This window comes from Nerophis ophidion, linkage group LG09 (genome assembly GCF_033978795.1).
Source record: "Nerophis ophidion isolate RoL-2023_Sa linkage group LG09, RoL_Noph_v1.0, whole genome shotgun sequence".
Classification (NCBI taxonomy): domain Eukaryota; kingdom Metazoa; phylum Chordata; class Actinopteri; order Syngnathiformes; family Syngnathidae; genus Nerophis; species Nerophis ophidion.
This window is the reverse complement of record NC_084619.1, coordinates 26,863,358-26,877,235: the sequence shown is the minus strand read 5'-3', so window position 1 is coordinate 26,877,235 and position 13,878 is coordinate 26,863,358. Positions and strand designations below refer to the sequence as shown.

The 13,878-nt window shown below is 35.7% G+C and overlaps 1 protein-coding gene across 1 annotated transcript in view; it reads right to left on the bottom strand.

Moving 5' to 3' along the window:
* ptk7b (protein tyrosine kinase 7b) overlaps nucleotides 1-13,878 on the bottom strand; it is a 168,197-nt gene that overhangs the window by 8,804 nt on the left and 145,515 nt on the right. The window contains exons 8-14 of the mRNA XM_061910691.1: nucleotides 10,366-10,502; nucleotides 10,116-10,251; nucleotides 7,656-7,775; nucleotides 5,863-6,012; nucleotides 5,367-5,514; nucleotides 2,118-2,245; nucleotides 708-908 (exon numbers count right to left, since the gene is read on the bottom strand). Coding sequence (XP_061766675.1) covers nucleotides 708-908; nucleotides 2,118-2,245; nucleotides 5,367-5,514; nucleotides 5,863-6,012; nucleotides 7,656-7,775; nucleotides 10,116-10,251; nucleotides 10,366-10,502 — 1,020 coding nt within the window. The remainder of the gene's footprint in view (nucleotides 1-707; nucleotides 909-2,117; nucleotides 2,246-5,366; nucleotides 5,515-5,862; nucleotides 6,013-7,655; nucleotides 7,776-10,115; nucleotides 10,252-10,365; nucleotides 10,503-13,878) is intronic.

Below are 13,878 nucleotides of genomic sequence, written 5' to 3'. Positions count from 1 at the left end.
TGTATTTGCTCAAAAGGTGGCAACTAAAGTGAAATTTGCCAGCATCTTCTTGGTGTCCTCACTTATCATTTCACTGACATTTGCATTGATCTGATCACTGACCGTATAACTATAAAGTAAAGGAGGATGAATAGTCAAAATAAATTGCGCGATTATTCTGCTTGCATACATAATAATGCCACACATTACTTTCATTAATCACATGTATTAATTCATTATTATTGACAGCTCTAGTAAATTATAAAACATTTTTTAGATACACAGATATGGTTTGGATTTTAATTCATTTGCTTAGTTCACATAACACTAATCATACTTTTGCTACTATATCATTTATAACATAAATAATATAATTATTTAAAAAATATTGGAGCCATCTGGGGCAAGATTTATTGTCAACTTCCTTTAAAGAATCAAAAAAGTGGGAAAGTTGCAAAGTTTCAAGAACAAGCTCAAGTAAAATTAGACGTAGTTCAAAACATGAACACAAGATGGCAGCAAACAACCAGATTCTGGCAGTTGTCAAACTTGCCTATGCCCTTCATATCAACAGAAGTTCTCACAACCTCTGCAATAGTAATATTTAACTTAAAGAGGAATATTTTACACTAAATTTGAGGTAATAAAATAAATAAATACATTCACACAACCGTACTGAATATTCCCCAGCTAGTTTAATAAATCCCTATACATCCAAAGACACATACCATTAAGACACTCCATCTCTGGCTCCTCTCCATCTTGACCCTTGTGCAGTCGTTTGGCGTTGCGTCTCTTTTTGCAGTAGAACATGAGGCCCAGCACCACGATGATGTAAGCCACAGCTGCCCCCACAGACAAGCCGATGGTTTGAATCATCTTATAAGGGGCTCGGTCCTCATCCTCCTCATAGGTTTGCGCTGGCTTATCTGTCGGCCACAGGGCACATGAATAATGAAAGTCGCTTGCTATGTTTGGAAAGTAGAACAAGTCTTTGAAACCCCTTTTGTATGATTTTGTGTGAAGACAACTAAAGAACCACAATGTTGTCTAAATCCAATTGTCTCGTGCTATTTATTACCTTCCAAAGACAGTTTGTAAGAAGTTATGGCCACATTTTATTTGTTTCGTTTTTGTTATGTTATTTATTTTAACTCTGTTTTATTCTTTCTTTTACTATACACAAAACTGCTGACCTGGTACATGTTGAACACAGAAAGTAAACACATCATCAGTAATTGCTGAGACAGGTTTCAAAAATATAAACTGGACTTCTTTTCAGATATTTTGAATCATTACCCATTTAAGTAAAATGATGACCTACCTTATATTACCTATTACATACACTACACAAAACTTGCACATTGGTCTTTTGTCCTTCTGCTCTGTAACATTTCGCACCATGAAACCGGAACTGTTTTATCTGATCTTGTTTTGTATTTTAATGTCTCTTATTTTGCTTAAAGTTTAAGTTAGAGTACCACTGATAGTCAGACACACACACTAAGTGTGGTGAAATTACTCTTTGAGTTTGAACCATCCCCTTGTACCACCCCCTAGGAGGTGAGGGGAGCAATGAGCAGCAGCGGTGGCCGCGCTCGGACATCATCTTGATGATTTTAACCCCAATTCCAACCCTTGATGCTGAGTGACAAGCTGGGAGGTAATGGGTTCCAATTGTATAGTGTTTGATATGAGTCGGCCAGGGTTTTAACTCACAAACTACCGACTTGGCCACTGAGCAGGTAATATAGGTATATTTATTATTATGCAATTTTTAGTCAAACATTTTCCTAAACTTTGCATGCCTACCCTTGTAAAGCTGCTCTTGGAGATGACAATGTATCTTTCTATCTATTTATCCGTGCAATATTACCATATTTTAGCCTCTATTTTTGGGCACATATTGTATAATTAAGCTTGAGACGGACGATACAGGAGACAAAAGCGTTATTCTGCCCAATCCCATCACTCCCTTGACAGCTGTGGCGTCACAGATGAAGCCGTAGTTATTAACCTGTCGAGGTGGATGACAAGGGTAGTAGGAAGGTTTAATAAACGCTTTCATCCAGCGCTTGTGATCGTGCCTTGTGTCCACTGTGTGTCTCTGTGCTCATTAGTGTGCGTTTGAGACTAACCCACGACATAGAGCTGAGCCACACGGTCTTTGATGTTGCAGCTGTTCCCCGCCACACACGTGTATCTGCCTGTGTCGTCTGTAGTGACGTCTGAAATCACCAGGGAGCCATTGGGCATCTTCTGGATCCTGGAAGAAAGAATGACTCAGATGTAAAAAGATGAACTCATTATGTTCACAATGTGGAGGACTTGACAGAAGGGCGAGCCCTACTAACAGAACACTGTTCTACACATGACACTGCCTTGTTTTCCGTGTCCTGAAGAATAACATGTCCAATGCTGTCATGTTTTATAAGAAGCCATAAGCGTGAAAAAATAGTAGTGGTGATACTTTTAGCAGCGATTCTGTCTTTCTGGCTTCTATAATATGAAATGCTGCACATTTTCAAACAATTCCTGTTACGAACTAAATCATCTCCTGGATCTTCAACTAAGCAGATAAAATTACACCCAAACTCATTTATAACCTCACCAAATTTTAATACACGTGAATATTTATTGGTTAAATGGGTATTTTCTGGCTGAAAATAGCACAAGGAAGTGGCAAGAACAAATTAATTCATGACAGATGTTTTTTTTACAGTACATTTGGAAAATTATTCTGTAACTATTTTGAACCCCTCCTCCAAAAAAATCCAACAACAAAACAAGAACAATTATTTGCATCCTTCTAACGTATTTTGGTAACGCGTGGCATAAATGTTTTTTTTTTTCCAAAGTGAGGTACCCTGAGCTACCCACTTTATATATACAGAGAGGTGATTGTATATTTTCTAAGCCCGTGGTAAGAAGTAAAAATAAAAAAAATAAACTTGCTTTTCTTTTTCTTTATTTTAACACAAACTTGTTCTTACATGTTTTTACATTTTTGCTCAAATTGCTGGATCTCCCCTGAAGACTAGAGATAGTGTGAACAATTCTGAACATGGAACTATTTGTCATAAGAAGACAAAAATAAACAATTAAAGCATAGTAGAATGAAAAAAATTATGTTGATGATTAGCGATGGGTAAATAACGCCTTAGGGAGTGTACGGCACGCTCATAAGCTCTATTGACACTGCACTGTTTTTTTTCATATTTCTTAGTCCTATTTCAATGGTTAAATGATGGTGACACATTCTAGTGAAGTGAAGTGAATTATATTTATATAGCGCTTTTCTCAAGTGACTCAAAGCGCTTTACATAGTGACACCCAATATCTAAGTTCCATTTAAACCAGTGTGGGTGGCACTGGGAGCAGGTGGGTAAAGTGTATTGCCCAAGGACACAACGGCAGTAACTAGGATGGCACAAGTGGGAATCGAACCTGCAACCTTCAAGTTGCTGGCATGGCCACTCTACCAACCGAGCTATGCCGACTTTTTCAGTATGAACTGTTATTTGTGAGGCCAATTGCCACTTCACAGCCAAATGAAACTGCATTAGCTGCATCGATCACATTTTTTCTAATAGTGACACACACATTGAGACTTCGAGAGACACAGTATCACTCCTTAAAATCCTAAGGTATCAATGTTTCTGTATCGTTTGACGAATCACAAATAATAATGTTTAAAAAAATATTAAGCCACATTCCACATTTTCAGCTAAAAGACACCCAATTTTCAAATAAATATTTAACTCAAAATTTGGTCTGGGGAAAAATTATTTTGGCCGCAAATGTTGGTGAAAGGAATGAGTTGGCGACTTGTCCAGGGTGTACCCAGCCTTCCGCTCAAATGCAGCTGAGATAGGCTCCAGCACCACCCCGCGATCCAGAACGGGACAAGCGGTGGAAAATGGATGGATGAATGTTGGTGAAAGGCTTCCATTGAATATTTATTGTGATGACCGGAATTGGATCGCATCCTGAGGTGTTTTAAGATTTCAACCTCGAGTGATGACTATTGCAATTCAGTATGGAATTATTTTAATGAGTCATGTCATGATCGCACATGACAGTTTTGACTTTATTAATATTTTCTTAATTACTTCCTGTCCAGCGCTCCTATTTTTGTTTTCCACTTCTTGTTTTTCTCCACCACTTGTCTTGTCTGAGCACTCCTCTGTGTGTCCTCTGCTTTGCCTGCTTTCATGCTGCATAAAGCTTGCCCTATAGTTCCCTGTGCGCTTCCAAGCGGATTAATTTATGTAAATACATTTTACCTGCACATTGCCTGCCGTCTCTACATCCTGGTGTTCAGGCCAACAACGATCAACATTGATACGCAACAAAGTAGTTTCTTGTTTGACTATTTTACTGCCTAACAGTTTTTCAATGTGCAATATATCTAATACAACACATGAGGATATATACGCATATTTATATTTCTTTACAGCAGTGGTTGTCAACCTTTTTTCAGTGATGTACCCCCTTTGAACATTTTTTTAATTCAAGTACCCCCTAATCAGAGCAAAGCATTTTTGGTTGCAAAAAAGAGATAAAGAAGTAAAATACAGCACTATGTCATCAGTTTCTGATTTATTAAATTGTGTAATAGTGCAAAATATTGCTCATTTGTAGTTGTCTTTCTTGAACTATTTGGAAAAAAATATATAAAAATAACTAAAAACTTGTTGAAAAATAAACAAGTGATTCAATTATAATTCTACACATAGAAGTAATCATCAACTTAAAGTGCCTTCTTTGGGGATTGTAATAGAGATCCATCTGGATTCATGAACATAATTCTAAACATTTCTTCACAAAAAAATAAATCTTCAACATCAATATTTATGGAACATGTCCACAAAAAATATAGCTGTCATCACTGAATATTGCATTGTTGTATTTTTTTTCACAGTTTATGAACTTATATTCGTATTTTGTTGTATTTTTGTACTTTTCAATAAATATATTTATACAGGATTTTTGAATTGTTGCTATTTTTAAAAAATTTCACGTACCCCTTGGCATACCTTCAAGTACCCCAAGGGGTACACGTGCCCCCATTTGAGAACCACTGCTTTACAGCATTAAATTGCGTCGTAATGAGTGCAGTCATTGTTTAGCCACTACACTACAACCTAAATTTGTATGAACTCAACTTTTCCCTAGTGGAGGTCTGAAATTTCTGATTTTTTACTTCCTAGAATGCAGAAATACCAACAAAGCCACTGAGTTCAGGGTAATAATTCTGTATTGCCGTTGTTTTTGCTTGCACTAATACTTGTGATTATTTAACGTTTGAATAAAAAAGAGCATTTGACACCCTGAATCTGAAAAAAGGAAACCCAGCATTAGCAATGTTCTTCAGCAGAGCATACCTCCTGTTCCTACTGATGTCCAACGTCTTGTCTTTGACCATCCAGTGGATGTGAGGCTCTGGGCTGCCAGTGGCCTGGCAGCGCAGGATAGCTGTATGGCCCTGGTACACTGTTGTGTTTTCTGGCTCCACTTTAAAGCGAATGTACACTGCAAATGTTCACAAGGGGACACACACAGAGACACACACACACAAAAAGACACAATCCTGAGTTAAACACTTCCTTCAAAAGTGGGCTAAGAATAAAAAGGCTGTGGGGACTGTGGTCAACATTGCTCTAAGTCACACTCTACTGGGCAAATGCAAATTATTATGGGGCTGTAAAAAGGCCACCAACTACCAGTAAATGCTGCCACTGAGTGACAATGATCAATGGATCTCATCTTCATGAAAGTAACCTCAAATACACAAAAACCACAACTGCTTGCAACACGGGAGTGGCGACTAATGTGTATTTTTCTCTCAGAGCTTCAAGGATGATGAACGAGCAGTTTTACCCGCCACTGTGAGGGACACGAAGGCTCTGATCTCCCCTTGGAGGCTGTTAGAAGCAATGCAGGTGTAGTTGCCGGCGTCACTGCGGGTAACTTTGGAGAAGTGAAGCTGGCCGTTTTTCTGCTCCACATGGGGTGGCAAGTCTCCTCCGTCTGCAGGGGGCAACAGAGGGGCACACACAAAGCAAGTGGAGGTTACACTTAATGAAGGTAGAGTAATAAGTCTACATCTTTGCTGGTTTACGATGTGTGAAATGGGGAATTTTGACAGCGTTATCAGATTAACGAATACAGTAGATGGACGCATCTAAACATTTCTGATACTTCATCACAATTAGAGCTACAGTAGGTAAGGTTGTAATTCTGCCTCATTCCTTTGATAATCCTGCATGTGACTGAAACATTTAGGAGTGGGACTATCCAGGAATAGCTGCAGTGTGCTCTAAGAACCACCAGGTAGTATCTGTGAGCAGATAATAGTGTATCATCTCTCTCTCTCTTACATAAATTCAGTGCATTCTACAGGAATAAGGAAAAAACTAACCCAGACCCACTTTACTTTGACACTTTGTGAATTTATTTTTCTGACTGGCACCCTCTGAATTATACTTTATTTATGAAACAGGGCTCCACTTAAACAGTCTGGTCATTGTCCGCATGCTATGTTCTGCTCATTGGTCATTTAATAGAAGCATAATGTCTGAATTGAACACATAAAAAGCAATACTAAGAGTTTAAGCAAATATCATTTGTTGGAGAGCCCTGCTCTAAACGCTATAATATGCCATGCATAGTTATTAAAAGTAATTTTGAACTCAGTTTTACACATTAAGTATCAATCACATACAAACGATTTACAGTAATCCCTTGTTTATCGCTGTTAATTGGGTCCAGATATGACCGCATCAAATGAATTTCCGCAAAGTAGGAAACAATTATAACATTTTCATAGCTAAAGCACAAAAAAATGTTATACGTTTAAAATATTGTTATAACATTATGAGAGCCCTCCAGACATGAAATGAGACAGTTTGGTCACCTTTTAATCCAGTATATTAATTCTGCCTGAGACTGAGCCAATCAGTGGCCCCGTTATTGGACAGCGTGCTCAGATTGGTCTCATCTAGTGGCCAATACAATTGTACTATTGATATTTTTAGTTCATTTAGCCCATTTTAAGCATGAACATGCTTAATTTAGGGCAAAAATATTATAGAATGTGCTTGAAAAAAATTGTAATGTGGTGAAGCTGCAATATTGTACTAAGGGAAACATGCAGTTTAACAATGTATCTTGTCAAAGGATCTTCCTGCTGGAATATGTGAATTGTCTTGTGTGAAAGCGCTCTAATTTGGATTAATACCTGGAGAACTTTCCTCTGTAGATAGTCAGATAATCTATTTCTATTTAGGTTAACATTAAAAAAAACTAATTACAATTTGAAGTAGGGAAAATAAATCTCAAATACTGTATGTGGCATAGTGAGAGGATGGGATCTACTCTATATCCTCTCTTTTATCAACTACAGGCTTAAAATAGCTTTATGCTTGCGTGCACGAGCTCTTAGACACAAGCTAATGTTTTACAACTTGCTTGTGCACAAATGTTCTTTCACTTCTGGCTAGTAGGAGCTACTTCTGGATTGTCTCTTATATTTTACAAGAGTTTGGCTAGGACTACTTCACTGAAATGAAAAAAAACAAAATGTTGTATTTTACAGATGTTATTCTCATACGTCTTAAACTGGATTTCACATTTTGGAACCATGCGTGGTGTATTAATAACTTAGAACACACCTGCTTTAGTCCAGTGGATGGTAGGCCTCTCTCTGCCTTTAGCAGAGCACTGTATGGTGATGTCATTATCCAGCTCCAGGCACTGAGAGGGTTGGGGGGTCGGCGTGAACTTAAGCTTCTCTGAAACAAGTCGAAACGCCACACGGACACTTATTACATGCATGGTTAACACAAAGAGGAGGGAGTGCTGAGACATAAACAGGAGGTAAAAATACGATGGTGATAAATAACAAGCTCATACTCAAATAAACCCGAGGGTCTACCTGTGGCCTCAGGACTGCAGAGACCACTGATTTATATATATATATATATATATATATATATAAAGGAGTAAACACACACCTTTTCAATCAGGATTTGTACTGATCCTTTTAAACTTTTCTTAGGTTCTTAATTTTTATTTTGTTCTTTTCAATTTTATTTATTGATGTTATTACTACTTTTATTGTCACTAGTTTATGATTTAGTAATTTATTATTTATATTTTATTCTTACATATAATTTAAAACATGTTTCATATAATTTTTTAGCCGACCTTCATCTTAAGTTGTTCTCAAGTGTGGACGCTTCAAAAGTGGCGTTTTTCCTTAATTTTCAGTGCCAGGTGTAGTTATTGTCAATAGTGCTGTGCACGCAGATATGTCCATGTTTTTTTTTCTTTTTTTTACCGGTGTGAACAATTTTGTGTTGAAACTTGACAGTGCATGAAACATGCAATATAAATAAAAGCACAAGTCATACGCATATTTTAACGTCTAGCATGTTTCCGGCACTTTCACAATCCTTACCGTACTGTCTTAAATATAAGCAGCTTCTTTTCTCTAACTCAGCAGCTTATAAAGTGGTGCGGCTAATTTCAATCATCAATCAATGTTTATTTATATAGCCCCAAATCACAAATGTCTCAAACGACTGCACAAATCATTACGACTACAACATCCTCGGAAGAATTTATCGATTTTTATTCAATAACGACAGTAATATTTAGTTTTCTACAAAAAGTTTTCATATTTCAGTGGTACAGACACATTGTGTTTTTATTTGTGCTATGAACCATTTCTGGAACGAGTTGGCTCACCCCAGGTCCTGCAGGTTGAAAAAGTACTTCCTGTTTCATGCCTTGAACCGGAAGTAAAACTGTCCATAGTGTTTCTGTTCAAAATGATTCTTCAATCATTGTAGGATTTTCTAAAATTACTAACCAATTCTTACTAATGTGTGATGTCTGCAGGTATTGTTTCATGCATATTTGTACATACTATTGTAGTGGAATTAAACTAGTGTAGTTAGCATTAGCAAATATGCTAACAAGTTTACATGTGTCTGTGTTAGTATTATTAACTTACAATGGCATTATTTTTGTATTGTTTCAGTTCTGTAAATTCGCCAAAATGTAACTGTAGAGGTATTGAGTCTGTTTAGCTGATTGGGGTGCTAGCTTTCGCAGTTAGTGGGTCCATAACGCTGACTTCTGTTTTGTCTGATTAAATGTTTTACTACCGTGTTACAGACACCGTTTGTAAACAATTAATGTATGTAAATAAACATTAACAAAATATTTTGTACTGGTATATAGCTGCAGCTTATAGTCTGGTTGGCTAATATATGTAAAAATATTTATTTCTTCTTAAATTTGGTGGGTGCGACTTACTCTATAACCCGGAACATATGTTACTTTTTTCGAGCATATTATGTCATTAGTAAATCTTATACTTATACAAACACATATTCTCGTATTATTTTACTTTTTTTTTTACTTTTAAATTAATACTTTTTGTTGTAAAAAAAAAAAAAGAAAAAAGAAAAGTGAAATAAATGGTTACAAATTACCACAAGATCAATTCATTTTCTTAAACAAGGTGAAAAATTAATTCACATACAGTGTGTAGTTGCTCTACCTGATCGTAAACTACAGTTTTATTAAACTAACCGTTTCATAAAATATTTCATAAAATTATCAAAATTTAAGGAGAACATTTTATAATGGCACAAACAAACAATCTAAATGTTCCAATCAAAGTGTGACTTGTGTTCTTCACACAAACATACATGCATATGTCAGACCAACCACAGTTCTGGTAGGAAACAATTAAATATATATTCTACTTTGAAATTCAAGCACTATTCCTATTTTGAAAATACAGATTCAATATACTAGCACCACATACAAGTTTTTTAATGCTTGCACACTAAGAAAAGAACCAAAAATCAATATGGTATAAATAGAGATAGCAGCCAGACACAACAATGACATGTCAGATCATCTTTGCAATAAAATGTTACAATAGAGATCAGGCTAAAGCTGCTGTACATGAGTCAACACCTATGTGGGTGTCCTACGGCTCTTCCTATTTTAGGAAACGCGCGCACACGCACACACACATGCACACCCACAGGCTCAGAGGCATGACCACATTTGTTTTAGATTTTCTCTGAAGATGATAGATCTGGCTGTCTTACCCAGCACGGTAACTCTGGCCTGGCCAGAGAGTCGACCACCCACTGTCTTGGTCTCACAGCCATACATCTGTCCGTCGTACACCTCCACGCTGTTGATCCTTAGGGTGCCATTTGGGAACAGTTTGAAACGGGAATCCTGGCAGGAATTAAATATAGAGAAAATATTTACTGTGTATATTCTGACCATGCTTATTGAAAGAATATTAACCAAACTAAAAAGTAATAAATGAGTAAAGACATGGTAACGGACCTCTGGTGTGATCAGGATATTGTTGCGGAGCCATGTGACCTCAGGTTCAGGAGTGGCTTTGGCATGACAGTGCAGGTAACCCGGTTTACCTTCTTCTAAACGACTGTCTTGGGGTCTTGTTACCCAGGCAGGGGCGGCTGTAAGAGAACATACATCTTTGTTACGTGTGTGAAGACATTTTACATGCTCTCTGACATACACTCAAGCAAACACGGTATAATATTTACAGCTATTTATTCAGCTACATGATAGGAGCTTGTGCGGCTCATCGAGACCAAAATGCCATCAAATAACCTCTGCTTATCTAATTGAAAAACAAAGTACTTTAGTCTTCTAAGTTAGGCATTTTTAGTATCGTATGTTGATGATGTTATTAATAGATTTACTGTATGTAGTATATACCAGTAATGAGTCGAACAAGACACATCACCAATTGATGCCTGAAACACAAGGAGGGATACTGTGTCCTTTGATGCATTAGTCAGTTTAAGAAATATACCATGTGACTGATAGAGCTGCTGTGTCACTTGACTGTAAAGTACCAAACTGTGTTAACCAGGAAATGCTTCTTTTGGCTCAGATATCACAGCTCACATTACTGTAAATTAGGTCAGAATAATAGCATGCAGTGTTTGATGTCGATTTTCATCGCCATCATTGATCTAATTGGTAGTAAGAAAAAGGTATAATTCCGCAGTGTGGGATCATTTTGATCATAAAACGTCAAAAATGTACATTTTCTTCTTTACCTGTTAACTATTTGCTCATTGACCAGAGCTGCATGATTTGTATTCCTTTCTGCGCAGATATTCACAAAAAAAATACTACTATATTCTTAATATATACTGATACAGTATTATATTAAATCCTTCAAGGGATCCATATCTTCTAGCACTGTGTTTATTTCAGTTAACGCCAAACCCTATGTGCCAGATAAACAACTACAAGCCAGTGCAGGGCAAGCAGTGACAACGTGGAAGTAAATGAACATTATACAGTAAATGGACAGAGACATTGGCCATTTTTTCCCTATTTATTGGTTGATGCACCACTGCGCTTTAACTGTAGTTTAAAGTTGCCAGCAGATAGTTTGTGTATAAGTCAGGGGTGTCCAAACTTTTTCCACTGAGGGCCGCACACTGAAAAATCAAAGCAAGAGGGGGCCATTTTGATATTTTTAATAAAAAAGAAAACAATACAATATATGTATAAAAAAATATACATTTAGGCCTCCACTCAGGCTTGATCCCAGGGACCCCGAAGGGTTTTGGTAAAAAAAAATATTTAAAATGTCATTATTTAGTATTGTTATTATCATTATTATTCAAGGTTTAAATCTCTAGATCAACATTAGGTCTATCTGTCGATATAAAGTTGTTAAATATTTAAGTTGCATGCCCTTTTGTCAAAGAAAACCCAGTTTTTTTTTTATGGAAAAAACACAAAATATGCATTATTTTCACCCAATAAAATTTTTAAGTGGAATATTTTAGATGATATAATAATTGGAACCTTAAAAAATGTCAATAACTCATAACATTGATTAAAAGGACGCTACTATTTTTTTGAGCAATGACACTTAAAAAAAAAAGTCCCACTAAATTTATTGGGGGTCTAAAAGGGTCTTGCTCAGTAAAGTTTTTCAAAATAAATCGTATTTTTTAAAAACTTTTAACACAATAGTCTCTAGATCAGAGGTCACCAACGCGGTGCCCGCGGGCACCAGGTAGCCCGTAAGGACCAGATGAGTAGCCCGCTGGCCTGTTCTAAAAATAGCTCAAATAGCAGCACTTAATAGTGAGCTGCCTCCATTTTTTTAATTTTATTTATTTACTAGCAAGCTGGTCTCGCTTTGCTAGACATTTTTAATTCTTATAACTTTCAGAAAGACAATTTTAGAGAAAAAATACAACCTTAAAAATTATTTTAGGATTTTTAAACACATATACATTTTTACCTTTTAAATTATTTCCTCTTCTTTCCTGACGATTTAATTCAATGTTCAAGTAAATTCTTTTTTTTTATTGTAAAGAATAATAAATACATTTTTATTTATTTATTCATTTTAGCTTCTATTTTTTTGACAAAGAATATTTGTGAAATATTTCTTCAAACTTATTATGATTAAAATTCCAAAAAATTATTCCGGCAAATCTAGAAAATCTTTAGAATCTAATTTAAATCTTATTTCAAAGTCTTCTGAATTTCTTTTAAAATTTTTGTTCTGGAAAATCTAGAAGAAATAATGATTTGTCTTAGAAATATAGCTTGGTCCAAATTGTTATATATTCTAACAAAATGCAGATTTGATTTTAACTATTTAAAACATGTCATCAAAATTCTAAAATCAAGCTTAATCAGGAAAAATTACTAATGATGTTCCATAAATAATTTTTTTAATTTTTTCAAAAAGATTCGAATTAGCTAGTTTTTCTTTTCTTTTTTTCGGTTGAATTTTAAAGAGTCGAAATTGAAGATAAACTATGTTTCAAAATTAAATTTGAATTTTTTTCCTGTTTTTTCCTCTTTTAAACCGTTCAATTAAGTGTTTTTTTCATCATTTATTCTCTACAAAAAAAACTTCCGTAAAGGAAAAAAAAAATGTACGACGGAATGACAGACAAAAATACCCATTTTTTATATATACCGGTAGATAGATTTATTTATTAAAGGTAAATTTAGCAAATTGGCTATTTCTGGCAATTTATTTAAGTGTGTATCAAACTGGTAGCCCTTCGGATTAATCAGAGCCCAAGAAGTAGCTCCTGGTTTCAAAAAGGTTCGTGACCCCTGCTCTAGATCAACTTCACATCTATCTGTCAACTATAAGTTTTACTGTTGTTTGTTTTTTGTTAGTTCATTTTAGGCCCTTTGGTTTTTAAATGGCAAACAACATATGCAACATTTCCCCCCAAAAATATCTCAAAGTGGAATATTTAATGTGATGCATGGAGCCTTGAATAGGTCAATAATTCATAATGACATTGATTTTGATTCATTATTATTTTTTCAAGAAAGAAACAGCCTGCATGGCAGCTTTTTGTTATTAGAGTAAAGATTGCAACAGGTTCTTGTTACATTTCACCTGTTTACTTTGTTATACCACTTTTTATGTTTTTTATTTTTTTTAATCGTATTTTTTAGAATGTGCCATGGGGCTGTTAAAAACAATTACCTGCGGGCCACAAATGGTCCCCGGGCCGCACTTTGGACACCCCTGGTATAAGTAATTGATTCATATATTTTTAAATTAGTCATATCTGACTTTTATTGACATGCGACCCAGCTGTGATTTAGTGGCACCTTAGTGAGTCCAAGTGTTTTACCAAGCTCATTTAGCTTTTACACACGCTGTATTAGAACTAGGCCTCATTGGAGAGAAACAAGGGGCCATTTGCAGCCCAGTGTCATTTTTTATTGGCCTGAAATGAAATGCAACAACAAAATTAAGAAAAATAAAAATGATTTTTTAGTATGTCGAGGATACCGTATTTTCCGGACTATAAGATGCTA